At 37.6% G+C, this 19,056-nt stretch overlaps 1 protein-coding gene across 1 annotated transcript in view; it reads left to right on the top strand.

Annotated features, from left to right (window-relative positions):
* Nucleotides 1-18,252, top strand: part of igdcc4 (immunoglobulin superfamily, DCC subclass, member 4) — a 126,724-nt gene extending 108,472 nt beyond the window's left edge. The window contains exons 14-19 of the mRNA XM_048563125.2: nucleotides 232-359; nucleotides 4,958-5,128; nucleotides 6,863-7,000; nucleotides 8,564-8,678; nucleotides 9,942-10,176; nucleotides 16,345-18,252. Of these exons, the coding sequence (XP_048419082.2) occupies nucleotides 232-359; nucleotides 4,958-5,128; nucleotides 6,863-7,000; nucleotides 8,564-8,678; nucleotides 9,942-10,176; nucleotides 16,345-17,043 (1,486 nt within the window). The 3' untranslated portion in view covers nucleotides 17,044-18,252. The remainder of the gene's footprint in view (nucleotides 1-231; nucleotides 360-4,957; nucleotides 5,129-6,862; nucleotides 7,001-8,563; nucleotides 8,679-9,941; nucleotides 10,177-16,344) is intronic.
* The last annotated feature ends 804 nt before the right edge of the window (nucleotides 18,253-19,056 follow it).

Here is a 19,056-nt window from a genome sequence, read left to right on the forward strand (position 1 = left end):
TGTCACACCCCTCAGTATTGCATTGGACTTGTCAGCCCAGAGTTTGTGCTCAAGTATTGGAATGGAACTTGAACTCCCAATCTTCTAACTTAAGATGGAGGAGTGATACGAACTGAACCAAAGTTGACACTATGTAAAAGGTGTAATCATAAAAGCACTACACATTGTGTGTCTATCTACTTTGCATGTTAAAATTCCTTTCCAGCATTCAATGTTTTTGGCTATTTCTAGCTCTGAAGAAGAGATTTTTATCACTAGCCTGAAGCCATTTACCAGATACGAATTTGCAGTTCAGTCCAATGGAATTGGTGTTGATGGACCTTTCAGTGGCATTATTGAGGGGCTGACCTTGTCTGACAGTGAGTACAAGGTTTTTACATTGTTAATTATGTGTTTTTTTAATTACAGATACTGTTTTTGAGTTTTCCTTGGTATTCCTAAGACAGGCCTCAATGTTGGGGTCAGTTAGGCAACAGCCACGGTTTGAAAAATTTTTTTAAGGATTCAAAGATGTCCTGCAGCTGTTCACTGTCAGCACCCCCCAATTTGAAAAGCCCTGAGATAAGACATGTTGCACATTCACTGATTCCAGTCTGTGGGGAGTTTGAGGCCAGGTTTCACCTTCAGGTTTAGTTCGGACCCAAAAGGTTAAGAACTGGTGCAAAACCCATCCAGTAGCATTCAGTTTTCTGAAGTATACTGATTGGCAGAGCTCTTTAGTTTAAAGTCGTAGGAGCAATTGAAGTATGTCCTCATGGTAAGGGAGATTCAGAAAAGTTTTGAAGAGCTTTAAAAGGCATCTCAACCTTTTGCTCAAGATTGAAAAGAATTATTTTAAAACAAACAAGGGAAAGTGAAGAGCAAGGAAACCTTTGGCATAAGTGACAGTGTATGGACAAGTGAAGGATCAGCTAGAACCCAAATTTCTCTTTGCCCTTTTAAGTTGAACTGGTTCTGTGAAGTACCAGCAAGAATGGTTGCCCTCAGTGATCCTGTCATATCGTACCAGCATTGTACAGCATGCCTGCGAGTGAATACCCTAATTTTCAGAAGACAGATCAAGACCTTTGCTAAGCTAGGCAATGATCAAGCAGGTCATGACAATCATTTTGCTATGTTCCTGCTGATCTTTTCTGTGTAGAGAAGTTTCATAAATGCTGTCATCTTGAAGGATGTAACCAGTTGGGTGATACTGATTGTGTTCATTTTGGCCACTAATTTTCATGAAGTACCATGTAAGATGTGACCTGCTCTGATTGGAGTATTTCAGAAAAGTCTTTGAGCGTAAATTAGCTAGGCAATAGCAACTCAGTGATGTCACTGAATGTTTTTTGATTAACTGCCTTGAAGAGGAGAAAGCTCCACCAGCATGGTTTCTGCCAAAGTGAAGTAATGACACCTCCAACTCAGTGCCACAGGAAGATATAGACTCTTCTGTCATTGACACTTGCTTGACATAAAGTCAGCTCAGTAGTTATCCACTGTGAATCTGGTTGATCAGTAAATATTATACAAAGTTTGAAAGAGAAATACTGCTGAGAGTATCAGACCATAACCATAAGGTGTAGGAGCAGAATTAGGCCATTCAGCCATGATTCTGCTATGCCGTTCAGTGAGATCATGGCTGATCTGATAACCCTCAACTCTACTTTCCTGCCATTTCATTCAAGCATTGATTCATTTATTGTCACGTGTATTCCATTTAAAGACGGCAAAATGTTTATACCCTCACCATGCATAGGCGTCATTGTCATTAATTAAAAACAGAAATAAAAAATAAAGGAATATAACTTTAAAGGAATATAACATTTCCTTTTCCACCTCTATTAATCCCTCTCTGGACTTCACCACCCCACTTCACTCTGCTGCAAGAGTCCTGCTCAGGTCTTCACCAGTTGACTCCATAACCACGCTGCCTCTGAAGACGTGACTGCTGCAGACCCCATCAAAGCCACCTTTTTATTTGTTGTTTCTTGAACAAAAAATGCTTCCCCATTGTTTCCAAGTTTCATCTGCAGTTGCCCAGGCACTCCATTGAATTCTATGTTCACCATATTTTCTCTGGAGCACATTGAACTTTCCAAAGCAAAGCTTTTGGACAACATTGATATCAATGCAGCCTGACAGAGTCAGAGAATTTGGTCCCTCGTAAAGTTCTTTCACTGCCTAGCTAGTTGTCCAATGAAAATCCCTTCCCTGTAACCACTGATTCACTTATTGATTAAAAATCAGTCTGTCTCAGCCTTCAATATGCCTAATGACCCTACCTTGACAGCCCACTACTGTAAAGAATTCTCTTCTGAGACTCAAAATTCCTCTTCATTTCTGTCCTAAATGTATAACCCCTTTTTCTAAGATTGTGTCCTCTGGCCCTCAATTCTCCCACAAGGGAAACAACCTTTCCATATCTACCCTGTGAAGTCCACTAAGAATTTTGTGTTTCAGTAAGGCTACTTCTCGTTCTTCTATATTTCAACGAGTACAGCCAAATCTATTTAACCTCTCCTCATAAGGTGGCCCCTCCATATCAGTTACCAGCTCAGCGAACCTTCTTTGCACCTCCTCAATGCAATTATATCTTTCTTTAGATAGGAGGCCCAAAACTGGTCAGTTTTCCAGCTGAGGTACAATTATGGTAATTATGAGGTACAAGTCATGGCAATACTTCCCTGCTCTTATACTCCATTCCCTTTGAAATAAAGGCCAACACCTGATTTGCTTTCCCTATTTCCTGCTGAACTTAGTGCTAGTTTTTTTGTGAGTCATGGATGAGAACTCCCAAAACCCATCGTCCCATAGCCTTCTGCAATCTTTCTCCATTTAATAATATTCAGTTCCTGTATTCTTCCTGCAAAAGTGCATAACTACACATTTCCCCACATTAAATTGCATCTGCCAAGCTCTTTGCCATTAACTTAACCTGTCTATATGCTTCTGCAAACTTTGTTTCACCTTCATCACTTGCCTTCCCATCTATTTTTCTGCTTTTTCACATTCCACTTTCCTCATCCAAGTCATTCATATACGTTAATAATTGTGTTCGCAGCATTGATTCCAGATATCCTGAAAATGCACCCCTTATCCCAACTCTGCCTTCTCTTAATTAACCAATCTTCTATTCATGCTAATATGTTGCCTTTGGGCTCTTAGCTTAATAAGTAACCCAATGTATGGTCTATCTGTCAGCAAATTGGCTAGGAAATCTTTGGAATCTGTACCATTTAAATCCTTAAGAGGTGTATCACAGCAACTCTGATATCAGGTTCTCCAAATATTTATTGCACATGACATTTGGCATGATGGCTAGCCAGGAAGTAGAAGGGAAGCTCTACATCATTTTTTTTTAATGTTGAGTTTAAACACTGGACAGCTTTGGTGAAAACTTACACCATATATAAATTTAATTTGGAGCTGAAATCAGGTAGGACTTATTTTCCACCTAAATTCCCCAGTTTCTAATATGCCATCTAATATGTGGGCTTTTTGGCCCACACTGATATACGTTATTAAAATTAGCTGCATGCATTTTGGTTTTTACTGATGATTTTTCTGTTTTCAAGTGCTGATTATTGACTGGCTGTGATTTTAAATGGTGTTTTAGATGGTCAGCAAAGTTTAGATCATCATGTTTCCAAGTTTCCATGAGCAGATCTCTAATAACATGTTTGTGCTGAATCCAGCCTCTGTTTTTACTTGTTCATGGGATCTGGTCATCATTGGATTTTCCTGCATTTATTGCCCATCCCTAACTTTTCTGGAGAAGATGATGAACCATATTCTTGAATTGCTGCTGTCTTTGGGGAGTAGGGATACCCACAGTGCTGTGAGGAATGGAGTGCCCACAACCTTGAACCAACAACAGTGGAGGAATGGCAATAAAGTTCTAGGTCTGGATGGTGTAGAGCTTGGAGCGGTATTTGTGTTAGGATTAGGATACCTGCTGCCCTTGTCTTTCTAAACGATAAAAGGCTTGGAAAGTACTGCTGGAGGAGCAGCTTCTGTATTTCCCATAAGACCTGTGATGCAGATGATGAAGGGGGAAAGCATTGAATAATGTTTCACAATAATGTTACACAGTTTTTTTTTCCAGTAAAAATATTGTATGGATTTCTGATTGTACTTTTAGGAGAAATATACTTGTGCCTTGCATTTGTCAATAATATCAAGCTTACAATATATTCGCAACTTAATAGATACACCTTTAGTTAAATGAATGCCAAGGAAGTTTTTAAATCACCTTAACTTAAGTGAAGCTTTATTTTTAAAAATAGCTTGTTGAATCTTATGAAAGATGTCCCGTATTAAGTAATCAGATGCCTTGTGTCGTTAGGGGGCTTTAGGACCAGAAAACAACTTGACAACTTGATTCATTTACAAATGGATTATGAACTTTTCATGTTGCATGGGTATCAGCACCAGGACTGCAAAATTTGTCAATGAAGTTAAAGTTATTGGCACCTGTTTGAATTCAGAAATATTTAATATATCTGTATGCGTCTGTGTCCTGCTAGTAGATTTGACATGAGATCTCCAGCAGACTAGTTTTTGACTTGGAGATAAGAAATTTGAAATTTCAAATTATGTTCTTTCTCAAAAAGGCTTTTTGTTTTATTCTCCATGTCATCACATCAAGCCCCACCAGAGTCTCTGTTCTGATAGTTATCATTCTGGTAAGAAGACCTTGTGTTCTTTCACAGCTGGCTGCTGGAAATAACAAGGTAAACCAGGGCAACTTAGAGCAGTAGCAAGTGAGTTACTCTACTTGTGGAAATGCATGTTGACACTGTCTCTTAATAGTAGAATGGATGTACCACCAACTTGGTATTCATTCAATGAGCCTTGATTAATTACCAGGTTCTGTGCCACGGACAAGACAACTAATGTGAATTCTTTAAATTTTCTTTCAGGAACATATTTGAGTGAACATCAATTTCTTAACAATTCGTGTTATTTTCAGAACCGTCAACTCCTCCATCAGACATGAAGTTGAATCCACTTAATGCCTATTCTGTCAGAGTTCGATGGCTGCCTCCAACTGAACCAAATGGCATTATAGTTGAATACGTTATTTTGTATAATGCAAACTACACACAACCTGATGACTTGTGGAATTCACTATCCAAGGAAGGTGACTATTGGGAAAAGCTGTCAAAAATGATTTTAAATGAAAAGAACTGTTTTGTATCTCATTAAATGTTAATGTTCTATTTTCTTGCTATCTGAATGTGCCACACATGATAAATGTCATAGTGCTAAGATTTAGGATTGATTATGATATTTGATGTAGTTATAATAGTATAGTTGCAAGGTGAATATCCTACAAAAAAATTGAGCTCTTTGTTGATTGAACATACCTAGCTCATTACACACCAAATGCAATTAGATCAATATTGTGCTTAAAGTTAATTAATTTACACACGTTTCTATTCTCTACATTGGAATTTGTCTCAACTCTCAAAACTTAGATTCTATCAAAATTCGTTTGTTGTGCAGGAGCATTATTCTATCGGATCAAAGGGCTGTGCTTTCATTAGACAGAGATGACAGGTTTAACCTAAGGGTTGTCCTGCCTCAGATGAGGAGAGAGGTTATCTTAGATATATCTATCTGTTTGTGGTTACAGGTAGAGTACTTTGTGTTAACTGATGACCAAATCATTCCTGATATTGAGGCTAAACCATTTGAGAGGTTCAGTTCTTTAGAGAAGAATATGTAATGATGCAAAGCCATTTGTGTATCCAGGGTATCCTTAAAAATAGCGGCACCCAATAAATTAGTTTTGAAGTGTAGCCAAATGTGACTGCCAAATTGGAGATAACAAACCAGATTCATCCTTGGTGCTAGCTGAGGGATGAATGTAGGCCAGGGCCATGAGAAAGCTTCGTACCTTGCTTTGAATTTTTGTAAGGATGATGCCATCATAGACATCAGACAACCATAGAGCTGCTCTCTCATTAGCGAAAGACAACTGGAGGTCACTTTAGCCTGAGGGTCACTACACTTCAGGTGAGTGGCAAAACTGAGAAGGTAGACCTTTGTGGTGACCTCAGCCAGTGTGAGAATTGAACATGTCATTCTGTATCGCAAACCAGCAGTCCTGTCACCTGACCAAACTGACCCCTGGGGGCCAAGGAATGAGTTTGAAGAGTAACTTTAGGTTACATAGCCATAACCTCCTTTAAAAAGCTTGTGGGTAAATTGTAGTCCAATCTTAATCAATGTAATATCTTGGTCATAGTCTGCTATTACTTGTTTCTGTAGTAACTCAAAAATTAGGTGAAATCTTGTAACCTCAAGTCAGTATTATTAATTTTCGTCTCCTGTTGCCAACTTGGGACATGGCCGTTCGGTTGCCCAGGTTACAATACATTCATTCATAAGATTAATGATGTTGTAAAGCCAAAAGAGTCATTAAAAAATACAACTCCTCAGTGCTAAATTTTTGATTGTTGATTTGGTACAAAAATCAAATAGAATCTGAACTGCAGCAAGATGCCCATTTCCAGAGTACAGTCTGCAAAACCCTGTTATTAGGTTGGTCTCTGCTTTTTGCCAAAACAGTGAAATGCAGTCTTAGGTGGTGCAGTCGTAGTCCAAGACTTTGGAACATAGAGGCTAACTGAGCTCTTTGAAAGAAAGAGAGTTTGCATTAGTGAAGGGAGAGTGTCCATTCTAGTTCAAAGTTAGACTATGTGATGAATGATCAACTTTATACAACTCTATCAATAGCAAGTGTTGGTCCACTGAAGTAGTGGCACAGCAGTCTTTCCATGACTTAGAAATTTCACAATATTGATTGGGTTATGTTGTTGACAACTGTTTATGTTGTACATGTCTTCAGTAGTCATTTTGTTATGTTTAGGACACATATTCAGTACTGATGTGCAGGGACTAGAGAGTGACACTCGCTACTTCTTCAAGATGGGTGCAAAGACAGTTGTCGGAACAGGACCATACTCCACAGCAAAAGATGTACAAACTCTGTCTGAAGGAATATTAGGTAAGCTTTGACAGTTTAGATTTTTTTTAGTTTTGGAAATTTGGATAATAGAACCCAGGAGTAGGCCTGTCAGCACCTTGAACCTGCTGCAGCATTTTAGATCATGGCTAAATGATCTACATCAGTGCTATTTTCCCATGTTATTCCCATATCACCTTGATGTCGTTAGCATTTGGACATCTGTCAATCACTATCTTGAGCAGTCACAGTGACTGGATATGTATTTCAAAACACCCATAGAATAGTGGATAGTTGTAATGTATTTTATAAGTAAATAAGCCAAAAAATGTCCAAATTAGGTACTCTCCAATCGTAAGTGTCAGGTATTTAAAAAAACCTCTGCCAAGCCACAACAGTCCACACTATCAAGCGTGCTGTGCTTTTAAGTCAAGGAAAACGTCAGTCATATTGGTCATTTACGGTGCAGTGCAGCTTCTATGTGAGGATCATAGTGTCCAATAATGTTAAATTCCCATGACTATAGATAAAAAGCACAATTCATAAATTACATTTTTTAATGCATGAACCAGAATTCTAAGTTATTCACAATGATTGATCATAAAACTTTGCAAATACATGTTTAAAGCTTTTGTTTTTCCTACCAAAATTTTCTGTCTTATTCTTCCAAAAGCAATGACTCCTTCCTGGGGCATAGTACGTGTGCAAGTATCATGTCTCAGTTTTTTTGAGCAAGTATTCAGTCTGGTCCACCCCTCTTACCATTGTGCTGATTGGTATTCTTCTTCGTGATAATGATAGTGAGGTCCATAAATTCATTTTACTCTGCTGCCTTGGCTGTGGACAGCTTGGGTCTTGGCTTGAGTCTTTGCTTAGGCCTTCAATTGAAAAACAAACCAATCTACATTTTACTTTCCTCCTATGCCTTTGTGTCCTTTTGGCTTACTTAGTGCTGCACTGCAAAGGTCTGCACAGTTGCAGTGATTGACTCAAACTGATGTCAGCAGCAGTTGCCCTGCACACACAATGACCTCTTACCCAAGAAAATATCAGATTAAGATGGGGTCAGGACATTGGGCATAAGTCACCCCATCACTCAGTTATCAGGAATAGGAAATCTCAAACCTATCCTTTGAGCAAATGTTACAAATAAAATACACCTATCAGAAATGTTGGTATGTATTTTAGTGGAATGCGAGCCATCATGACAACATTACTGATGCTCATTCTTTGACTGCTGAAATATTGCAGTGCGATTTCTCAGGGCTTATCCCAATTTAACTTGTGTTAAATTGCTGCCCAATGAGGCAGAACAAAAGATGCAACATTCAGCAAATCGAAAGTAGAGGTCATTAATCTGATACCTAAGGTGGTGGGGTGTTTGTGTTTGTACAAAATATGAAACTGTGGTGAAATATATAAGAATATCAAACCTATCAAGGTTTCTTTCATGGAGTTAAATAAAGATAGATGTGCCTTGAGACTCCTGGTGAGTTCTTGAATCAGGTTAATGATTCTTACGTCACTGGGGTGATAGTATACACCTTCAATTTTATGATCACTGAAATACTTTACAGAATTTACTGACTGGTCTTTTGGTATCAGGGCTGCATGATCTTCTTGATGTACATTCAGTAACAGGCATCATTGTGGGTGTGTGCCTCGGACTCCTTTGCATTCTCCTGTGCATCTGTGCCAGTTTCTGCAACAGCAAGCGGAGGTAAAGAGCTAAGTCTGGCATAATATATTTGTGTTGTTACTAATTTTGAATTAATTAATCCACAATAAGATGTTTCAGGTGTTGTTAGCATGTATCAGTTAACAGTTTCCTCTGACGGATTTGCACTGTGCTAATGAATATTATGTAATTTGGGATATTGTCCAAGGTCTAACTTAGCAACAGAAAATTGGTGCACTGACAGCTTCCACAATTATGATACCATGGAGCAATAATTAGTATTGGAAAACATTAATAACATTTTTTTGCTTAAATATGTAAAAATATTTTTCCATTTTTATTTGAAGTAAATGTACATGCCATCAAGATATTTGATGTCAGTATCAGTGAGTGTGAAAGAATGGAATGTAAATGAACAGTTTACTGTGTTTTGCTTGCAAATCAGTATCAAACACACAGATCAAATATAAATGCATCCATTAACAGTTCGATTAGAAAAGGTTTCCTTTTTTGCTGTTGTAGCACATTATGAACACAAGTATAAAGAACACATTTATGATTTTGTGACAAGTAATAGATAAACAATATACCTCTACTTCCTTCCTTTCTGTTATAGCTTGTGCCCAATCACAGAACAGCAAGTCTGCTGCAAATCTCATTCTTGTGGAATCTGAATGGAAGCACCAATTTAATCGTGAATAGCCGTGAAGTAGCATTCATTTGGCACTGAGTTAAGACTATTGAGACAAATTTTATTTGGATTTGATGAGATGCCAGAGAATTTTATCCATTAGTCTGACTCAAGTTCCAGAGATGAAAACCATTGTTATAACACACTGCACAACTGAACCTGTGAGCAAAATTTAAACTTCTTGGAGTTTAATTTCCCTTCCTTTGACGTGCATTCCTAAAAGTTATTCTGAATGAAGTTTTTTTCTCCCCATCATCTGCCTTCTGGTTTGGTCAGCTTGTATATTATTATTGTTTTAGAGAAGTGCATGTTCTTGAATCTCTTCCTATGCTCGATCAAACATGAGAAAAGATATACCTATTAAATGCCTCAATTTTTTTTCCAGACCCCTTTTTTTTCATAAATTTCCTACCTGACCAGCATGCAACAACTTTTAATTAAAGCATTCTTTTCATGCGTTTTATTTAGTTGTGGTCAAAGTCACATCAGGGAAGAAAGGGCAGCTATGTGTGAAAAGGTTATAAATAATCTTCCAAAATAACCAAAAGGTTATTTGGTTAATAATGAAGTTAATGAGGATAAATAGCTTATAATGTATATCCTTTCATTGACAGAGAAGATTCCTCAGGCCCTGATACCCACCTGACCACCAAACATGGTCACTATCGCAGGGCAAGAAAAATTTCTTCAACTCACAGTATTTCCCACCCCCATGCACATGAACTGGAAACACTAATGTCTACTGCAGCTGAAGATCTGTCTCTGTCTGTCAAGACAACCGAACTCACTAAGGCTCAAGTATTTATGGATACCCCTCTTCCAGATGATGACATTCAAATAAATTTAGAGGTACGCTTTGTTATCTCGTAAAAATAGCAGGATATGGAAATATATGGGAATAGAGATTAGGAATTAGTTGATATATTGATAGTCAAAAACAGTGCCTGTTTCCTACAGGAAGGAAGAGTTGAAAGACTTTTTATTCCTTTTACAGTGTTTCATTTCTCTCCCATAGAACACAAAGAGTTAGGAAAAATAACAAGGAGAATCAATTGAATAACACTTTTTGGATAGCGTTTTGAGACAATATTTAGCTGATATCATTGTCCTTCCCCATATGGCTTTAGATGGCCACACTTTAAAGCACTATGGTTTTTCTACGACTAATCAATCGGCACACTGGTGATAAAATTTTTCTCTCTTTCTCTCCAAACTGTTTTTTTCTTCTTCTATCAAAGGTTGTTTTATGCACACAGAAGTGCTGCCCTTAAGCTTTAAAGGAGTAATAATGAAAATGCCATGGTTAGTTTTCTTCTTGCATCTCAAAATTTGTAAAATTGTTGCATAAAACACTGCCCTATGCGTATTTCTGGCCTGCCTTTAAACACTTGATCAACTTGCTAAAAGATTCCCTTGATTTGGTAAGACCTATGCCAAATGAGCATGATGTGCACGTCATTGACACCTTGTAAGAAACACAAGAGCTCTAAATCATCCTGGATATAAGTCATGTTTTACTTGAATTAGAAGATTCACTTTACACCCTGTCTCAATTAACTCAGGAACCCCTCCTTATTTTATAATCAGTCTATTCCTACCAAATAATAACTGAAATAAGACTTTCTAATGTCTTTTTCTTATGGAAGAAGAGAGTGAATTTCTCCCGAGATGCTCCAGGTGCAAGAGGCGAGCTCCTATGCATTACATGCAGCCCATATCTGACACAGAGTCAGAGGCTAAAATGCCCCAAGAGGTGCTACTAGAACTCCTCAGACTCAGGGAGAGGGGTGTTGTGATTGTGATGAGATCAGCCAGATGTGTCCATTAACACATAAAATTCTTCGGTTCTATCCTCAACAAGACATTTGCTTTCAAGCTTGGATGAATACCGAGGCTATTCTAAACCGCTTACATTCATGTAGTGTCTTGAAATAGAAAAGTAGTTCGTTAAAAACCAAAAAAAAAGGTTAATGAGAAGAAGAAGACAATGTTATCACCATGTCTTTCTTGTGGCGACAGACTTTTGAAACTTAAACAGTTATGCATCACTGCTGTTTGGCTTGCCAGACCCTTCCAGTTAACTGGCTGAAAGATAAACCTTTCGTAGTCCTCTCCGCTTTTGGGAGGACTGTTTTTTTTAAAACCACCTGAGGGAAATTTCAACTGATAAATCTCAAGGCCTAGTTTCTAAATGCTCAGTTTCAGGACGGGATAGACAATAGACATTGGCCTAGCCACAATGCCTACTACAAAATGAAAAAAAGCAACTTGAGATATAATGTCTACAGTTCAGCTGCAAAGTTTACAGTACTTTTTTATTTTATATGTGACAGATTCTGTTTTTGGCAAGAGGCAAATTTCATGTCAAGACAGACCTTGTGAAGTTCTTTGAACTTAAATTGCACTCTCAAGTTAAATTTTTGAGTCTTTCTTGGTTCTTTCATTTATTTGTTTAATTTTTGTTAAGTAATGGATTTCCTTTTCCCTTTGTTTCTACTCTATCCTCAGAAAAGAGTGCTTGGAATAGCTCTATTCATCACAAGTTGGCAAATTATACAATTTACTGTAGCAATGCAAATCTGCCAGATTCAGCCTGCAAGATGAATGAACTAATGAGGCCTAACCCTGAGCCCAGTCAAGATGAAAACTTTGTTTTTGACAAAGTTGATGAGGGTCGAGCTGTGGATGTGGTGTATGTGGACTTCAGCAAGGCATTTGATAAGGTTCCCCATATGGTAGGCTCATTCAGAAGGTCAGGAGGAATGGGATACAGGGGAACTTAGCTGTCTGGATACAGAATTGGCTGGCCAACAGAAGACAGCAAGTGGTAGTAGAAGGAAAATATTCTGCCTGGAAATCAGTGGTGAGTGGTGTTCCACAGGGCTCTGTCCTTGGGCCTCTACTGTTTGTAATTTTTATTAATGACTTGGATGAGGGGATTGAAGGATGGGTCAGCAAGTTTGCAGACAACACGAAGGTTGGAGGTGTTGTTGACAGTATAGAGGGCTGTTGTAGGCTGCAGCGGGACATTGACAGGATGCAGAGATGGGCTGAGAGGTGGCAGATGGAGTTCAACCTGGATAAATGCGAGGTGATGCATTTTGGAAGGTGGAATTTGAAAGCTGAGTACAGGATTAAGGATAGGATTCTTGGCAGTGTGGAGGAACAGAGGGATCTTGGTGTGCAGATACATAGATCCCTTAAAATGGCCCCCCAAGTGGACAGGGTTGTTAAGAAAGCATATGGTGTTTTGGCTTTCATTAACAGGGGGATTGAGTTTAAGAGTCGTGAGATCTTGTTGCAGCTCTATAAAACTTTGGTTAGACCGCACTTGGAATACTGCGTCCAGTTCTGGTTGCCCTCTTATAGGAAAGATGTGGATGCTTTGGAGAGGGTTCAGAGGAGGTTTACCAGGATGCTGCCTGGACTAGAGGGCTTATCTTATGAAGAGAGGTTGACTGAACTTGGACTTTTTTCATTGGAGAAAAGGAGGAGGAGAGGGGACCTAATTGAGGTATACAAGATAATGAGAGGCATAGATAGAGTTGATAGCCAAAGACTATTTCCCAGGGCAGAAAAGGCTAACACGAGGGGTCATAGTTTTAAACTGGTTGGAGGAAAGTATAGAGGGGATGTCAGAGGCGGGTTCTTTACACAGAGAGTTGTGAGAGCATGGAATGCGTTGCCAGCAGCAGTTGTGGAAGCAAGGTCATTGGGGACATTTAAGAGACTGCTGGACATGCATACGGTCACAGAAATTTGAGGGTGCATACATGAGGATCAATGGTCGGCACAACATCGTGGGCTGAAGGGCCTGTTCTGTGCTGTACTGTTCTATGTTCTATTATCGCAGAATGTCATTGGTTGCCTATATTTTTGTTTCTAATGGCATTCTTCAGGGAAGTTAGGTTCAATCTGAAATTTGAAATTAAGGAGTTGTCAAAGCGAAAATGTATAAACTATTTCAGGCTGGAAAATAGAGCAGACTTGTTTTTGTGGAGTTGGCCATTGACCTTGTTTGGCTGGATGTTAACAGGAGCATGGAGGAATCCATGTTTAACATGGAGTCAGGTATTCTGTAATTGAATTTCCACAGGTGTTCTTCGATTTATTCAGTGCAATTTTGGTGTAAAATCATTGAGCACTTTCTTGGGAGTCCCAATGTCTAGGTTATCGTTTTTGGGTTCCTGGAATCCTATGGTGTTGATGTGGGTAATCATAGATTGGAGAACCTGCAAAAACTGCCATATTTGTTATCGTTTATAAGGCAAGCAAACAAAAGCATGAAAAGCAATGTTTAGATTGTATAGTACCATCAATGCCCAGCAATAAACTTTCTAGATACTAAGTCACCAAATAGAGAGTAAATGAAGCAACAACCAATTGTATTTAAGTAGTCCCTATACTTTAATAAATCACCCCAGGTTGCTCCTTGCATTATAAAACAAGATTTTCCATGAATCCACAAAGTAATATTTGGGTGATTGATCAAAGAGGTAAGCTTAAGGAATGTCTTAAACAAAAACAAGGAAGAAATGATTTAGAGAGGCTCATGGAGGGAATTCCTGAACTTAAGATCTTCATAATTGAAGATACAACAAATGATGGCAAAATTAAAATTATAGTTGCTCAAGATGTCAGAATTATAAGCATGCAGATATTTTGGATGTGTGTGGAGCTAAAGGAGTTTACAGACACAGGCTGGTTACTGGTAAGGCTACAGAAGTATTTGAAAACAAGGAAGATATGTTCAAAATTGGATGTTACATTAGTGGGAACAACATGGGCAAGCAAATGCAGAGACGGTGAGTGAATGGAGCTTGGTGCAAGTTCAGACACAGACATCAGAGATTGGATGTGATAAAGGATATGGAAGACAAAATGTAGTGGGTTGTATGGAATTGTTAAGTCTAGTGATAATAGAGGTGTGCTGAAAGTTTCAGCAACAGACAAACTTAGGTGGACAAGTAACAAAGATGGATGTAGGTGGACTTAGTCATGGTGTCAGTATATGATCAGAAGCTCAGCTTGGGGTTATATATGGTAATAATGAATTGTGATTGAGCCTGAAACAATTGTTGTGGAGAGGCATGGAATCAATTGCTTGGGAACCTGAGTTTTCAGTGGGGAATGAAGACTGTGTATTCAATCTTCAACTTTAATTGGTAGAAATTTCTGTCCATTGGTACTGGATGTCTGACAAATAGTCTGTTAATTTACAGATAGTAGAGGAATTGAGAGGTGATGCTAAAATAAAGTTGGATGTCATCAGTGTTTAAGTGGTAACTGATTTGTTTTTGGCTGACATTATGGTAGGACAAAACATGCAGCAGCATGGCTACTTTGATATCTGCAAACGACAGTGAATCTATGCAAAATGCAGTAGTTCATTCAAGTGTATTGCACCTTCATGGATCTCTTCTGTTGTAAGTTTAGGCATGGATCTAATTAATCATGCCCTTGCTTTAATCCAGGCGTACTTAATTTAGGTTCCCAGCTTAGTGGGACCATTATGTCAGCAAGCAATCACAGGAATAACGAGTGAATGGAATTTGCTGCAAGTAACTACAGAGTTATCAAAGATTAGGTGAGGTGTACACTCTTGCTTTGTATCAGGCATACTTGATTCAATATTCAGAGCAGGCTGCACAGAGGAGTAACTTAGATATTTACGAAAAATAATTAGGCATTTTTATTTGGATCTAAAAATTCTCACTGCTCATTTGAATTTAACAATGCAAATAAAAATTACAACATCTATTCAGGTGCTCAAAGTATCATTTAGGAAGTTGTCACAATATTTTCTTCCTAATTATTAAATCACATAAGATAGCTTATTGCACTATTTCCATCATGCTGCAATGACCAGTGGAAATTTTAGGGGACATATTATACTCATGTCAAATCTGAACACCTCATTTGAGAGCATGCAAAGCTGCTACCTGAAAGATACTTTGTCCTTTGCAAAGGGAGGGCAAAAAATGTGAGGTTACCATTTAACCAGAGTGACACATGTCTGTGAAGTGGCTTGTGATTTCCCCAGAACAGAATGAACTCAAATTACAATATTCAATATTACAATATTCAAAATTCTTGATCCATTTTTAAATAATACATCCAATTGTTTGAATAAAACACCATAAATACTAGGGAAAATGGTGATTGAAAAAGATTTGAATTAAGCAGCTGTAAATCTCTGGTGTTTAGTAATTTTGTATCATTTGAAGAATGCCGAAGATATCCTAGATGGTGCTAAGTTTTCCCATGAGTGCTTTGAGATGCACTTAATTACATGTTTTTAATACATTTTCAGTGTTACATGTTGAAGATGTAGCTTGTATGCATTTAATAAAAGCCTCACTGGTTATTAGTCTTTGATTCTTCACTTTTTATGGCAGTATTATCAAATTTTTGTTGTATTTAAAGATTTTCCAGTTTCTCCAGCAAATTCCTGTTTACATGTTCACATGATTTTTGGATGTTTAGGTTTTTTTCATTGAACAGACAAGAAAACATGTATTTAGAATAAACCAGTGACTTTAAATCTTTGGTTCCCAAAGCTATCCAAAACTGATGTTTGCTTCACCTCATGTCTGGTTGTGGACCAATTGAATCAAGACTGATTGAAGTGATTAGTCAGCAATTGCATTACCAGGCTGGTAGAAAGTGAACCAAAAGGACTTTGGTCTTTTTTAATCTAACAATTCCTATGTTAATATGCAGTTACTTTCAATTTGATATATTAATAATATAATTGGGAAAGTGACATATTGTCATTCAGTATTTTTTTTTTAATTTTTGTGGAACTTTAGCAATAACCTTACTATAATGCTGCAAGTGTAGATGTTCATTAAAGCTTGTGAATTTAGTATTGGCTGTCATGTTGAGTCATATCAGGTTGTGCCAGATAAGTAAACTAATTATAGAGCATGATGTTGCTTAAATAAGAATCTGAACCTTTCAGATAGGGATTGAAAAAAATGCACATGCTGAATTTCACTTTCTAAAATTTTCAAGGGTGCAGAAAGAAACAAACACCTGCTTTCAGGTCTGAATCGTGTTGAAGCTGAAGTCATAGTTCATTCTGAGCTATCAGCATCAGAAAGAAACTCCACTTGTGAGGACGGAGATTGGCAAAGTAAGGAAGATCTGCAGCTTAAGTCCATCTCAGCTTCATCTACAGAAAATCTTCACAGTGAGTATATTCCTATGTTATCAACTGATGACTGGAAGACAAAGGAAAACATTGAGAGTGAGTGCATTGCTGTTGTAGCAGCTCAAGACTGGAGTGAAGATCTTCAAAACAAATGTACTCTTTTTTTGCCTGAGAAGGATAGTCAGTTTTCTGATATTTGCAAGGATTCCTTGTCTCCTGTTGCAAATGAAGGGATGAATTGCGTCGATGCAGAAAAGCACAGGGACATCACTGATCCTCAGGACAACTCATCATTGCATTTTAAGACTAAAAGTGGCACGATGAAGACCATTGAATCCCCTGGGCTCACTAATGGTTTTGAGAGCATTAAGGGTTGGAACAGATCGGTTAATGGTTTCACTTTAAAAATCGGAAACTCAGAATCCTCATGCCTGAAAAATGTAGAAACTCGACCTTCTAGATGCCAGACGATGATCACAGACAGGGCTGGTGTTGCTCATCACTTCATTGCCTCTGCTATCAGTACTACCTCAGTATCTGAGAAAGACTTGTGTCATTAATCATCAACTCATTACTAACTTTCAGAAATATTGGGGTGTATCCTGCAACTGCACACTTTGCGAGTGCCTATTATCCCATCTAGTAAGGATTCTTGCACGTCACTGGGTCATTGGAGTCTGAGATCAGTTACTAGGTTTCTTTATCTAGTATTTTAAGTACATGCTCCTCAGTGATGAAATAACTTTGTTTATTTTTTGACAGGAATTTCTCTTATTTAATGTTATAAAGTCAAACTGTGTTTTAAAGTAACATTTATGATACTCCCACTTTTCTCTAATACAACAGAACTACCTCATATCTGTTAAAGTATTGAGTCGTATTGTGCTCCCTTAGTTTTGTAGTTTTTCTAGCCATTTTACTTTTATTAACTTTGCACAGGTTTCAAAATGACATCTTCCTGTTTCTAACTGGAATGATTTAAAACAACCAGTGCTTGATGAAACACTAAAGCAAAACAAAATTTACGGAACAGATGCACATGCACCTTTTCATTCAGGGCTCCACTGTATCTGTCAAATGTAAAATAGATCAGATGTCATAGACATTGAGAAAGATTAAAGATATAAATATGTTAAATGTTACTTTTTTCAAGAAAGGGGTGCCAAATTGCAGTTATTGCTGGTATTTCATCATTCTAATAGACTGCTGAATTTGGCTTGAAAATATGTTTGTGTCTTACAGGGATTGCATTGTCTCCGATAAGTCTATAACACACATATTAGGAATATTCCCCTGAATTTCTACCAATCAGATACCATTGCTTCAGCAGAAACTCCAGGAAAAGAGAAACAATTAGAGTTTCCACTGAATCTATGCTGGGTACACTCCAAAGAAGATAGCCAGTAATTAATCTTTTCTTAATTTACAAAGAATTTTTAAAATTCTGCTGTAAGCCTGATGAGGGAGAATACTTTGGATGATATTTATGTGAATCTGAAGTTTAAGCCTTAATTTGAACTCATTACCATCTCTTAACAGCAAAGCAAAGATTATGCCTCACTGTAACCTAACGACACATCCTTTTGTTCAATTTAAAGCATTTCTTTACCACTGTAGAACACATTTTATTCTATAAAGCTGAGGAGTACACATTTTTTTTTGCCAAGTTTGAGATTCAAGACCAGGTAATTAATGTACTTTTCATAACTTTTAAAAGTGCTTCAAATACTACACGGGCTAACAGCTTTGCTGACATTACAATTTCATTATCAAACATCTATTCATTGATATATTAAAATTCTTGTTTGTAGTACCAATTTTCTTCAATCATATTTTGTTGCTAGAAACGGAATTATAGAACTTTTCTTTTACTCAAGTGTGAGTAAAGCTGCAAATGTTTTTATTTTATCCTAGATTAAAATAATTGACACCTTGTCCAGACATTGTCTCTTCCTTTCAATTCTGAAACTGCTAACAATTTGACATCTTACACAACTATTAAGCGCAATTAGCAGACTAGTCAGAATTCTGCTTTCAAGCACAATCCAATTTTCAGCCCAAAATAATTGACACCTTGTCCAGACATTGTCTCTTCCTTTCAATTCTGAAACTGCTAACAATTTGACATCTTACACAACTATTAAGTGCAATTAGCAGACTAGTCAGAATGCTGCTTTCAAGCACAATCCAATTTTCAGCCCATGTCCACACATGCATCCATCTCAACAGAGGCCAGTGGACACTAATTAGTAGGAGCTGCCATACTTTACTATAAACTTCATTAAACCCAAAGAATGTGAAAGCTATTGAAGTACCACACCATCATGTGACTAAGATCAACTAACACTGCCCAGGTGAAGGATCAAATAATTTACCATACTAGTTTTTTTGATTATAGACAACAGATACCCAATGTTTGAACTTTAGAACATAAAACTAACTGGTTTATTTAATAGTCTTTGATTGCCGATGCAATGGATTAATTGGTCCACTACGTTTAGCAGTTGTTATAGTTTAATTAAAATTCAAGAAACAGTAATGAATTCATTTTTAATTCTGACAGTGTGGAAAAT

This window comes from Stegostoma tigrinum, chromosome 33 (assembly GCF_030684315.1).
Source record: "Stegostoma tigrinum isolate sSteTig4 chromosome 33, sSteTig4.hap1, whole genome shotgun sequence".
NCBI lineage: Eukaryota > Metazoa > Chordata > Chondrichthyes > Orectolobiformes > Stegostomatidae > Stegostoma > Stegostoma tigrinum.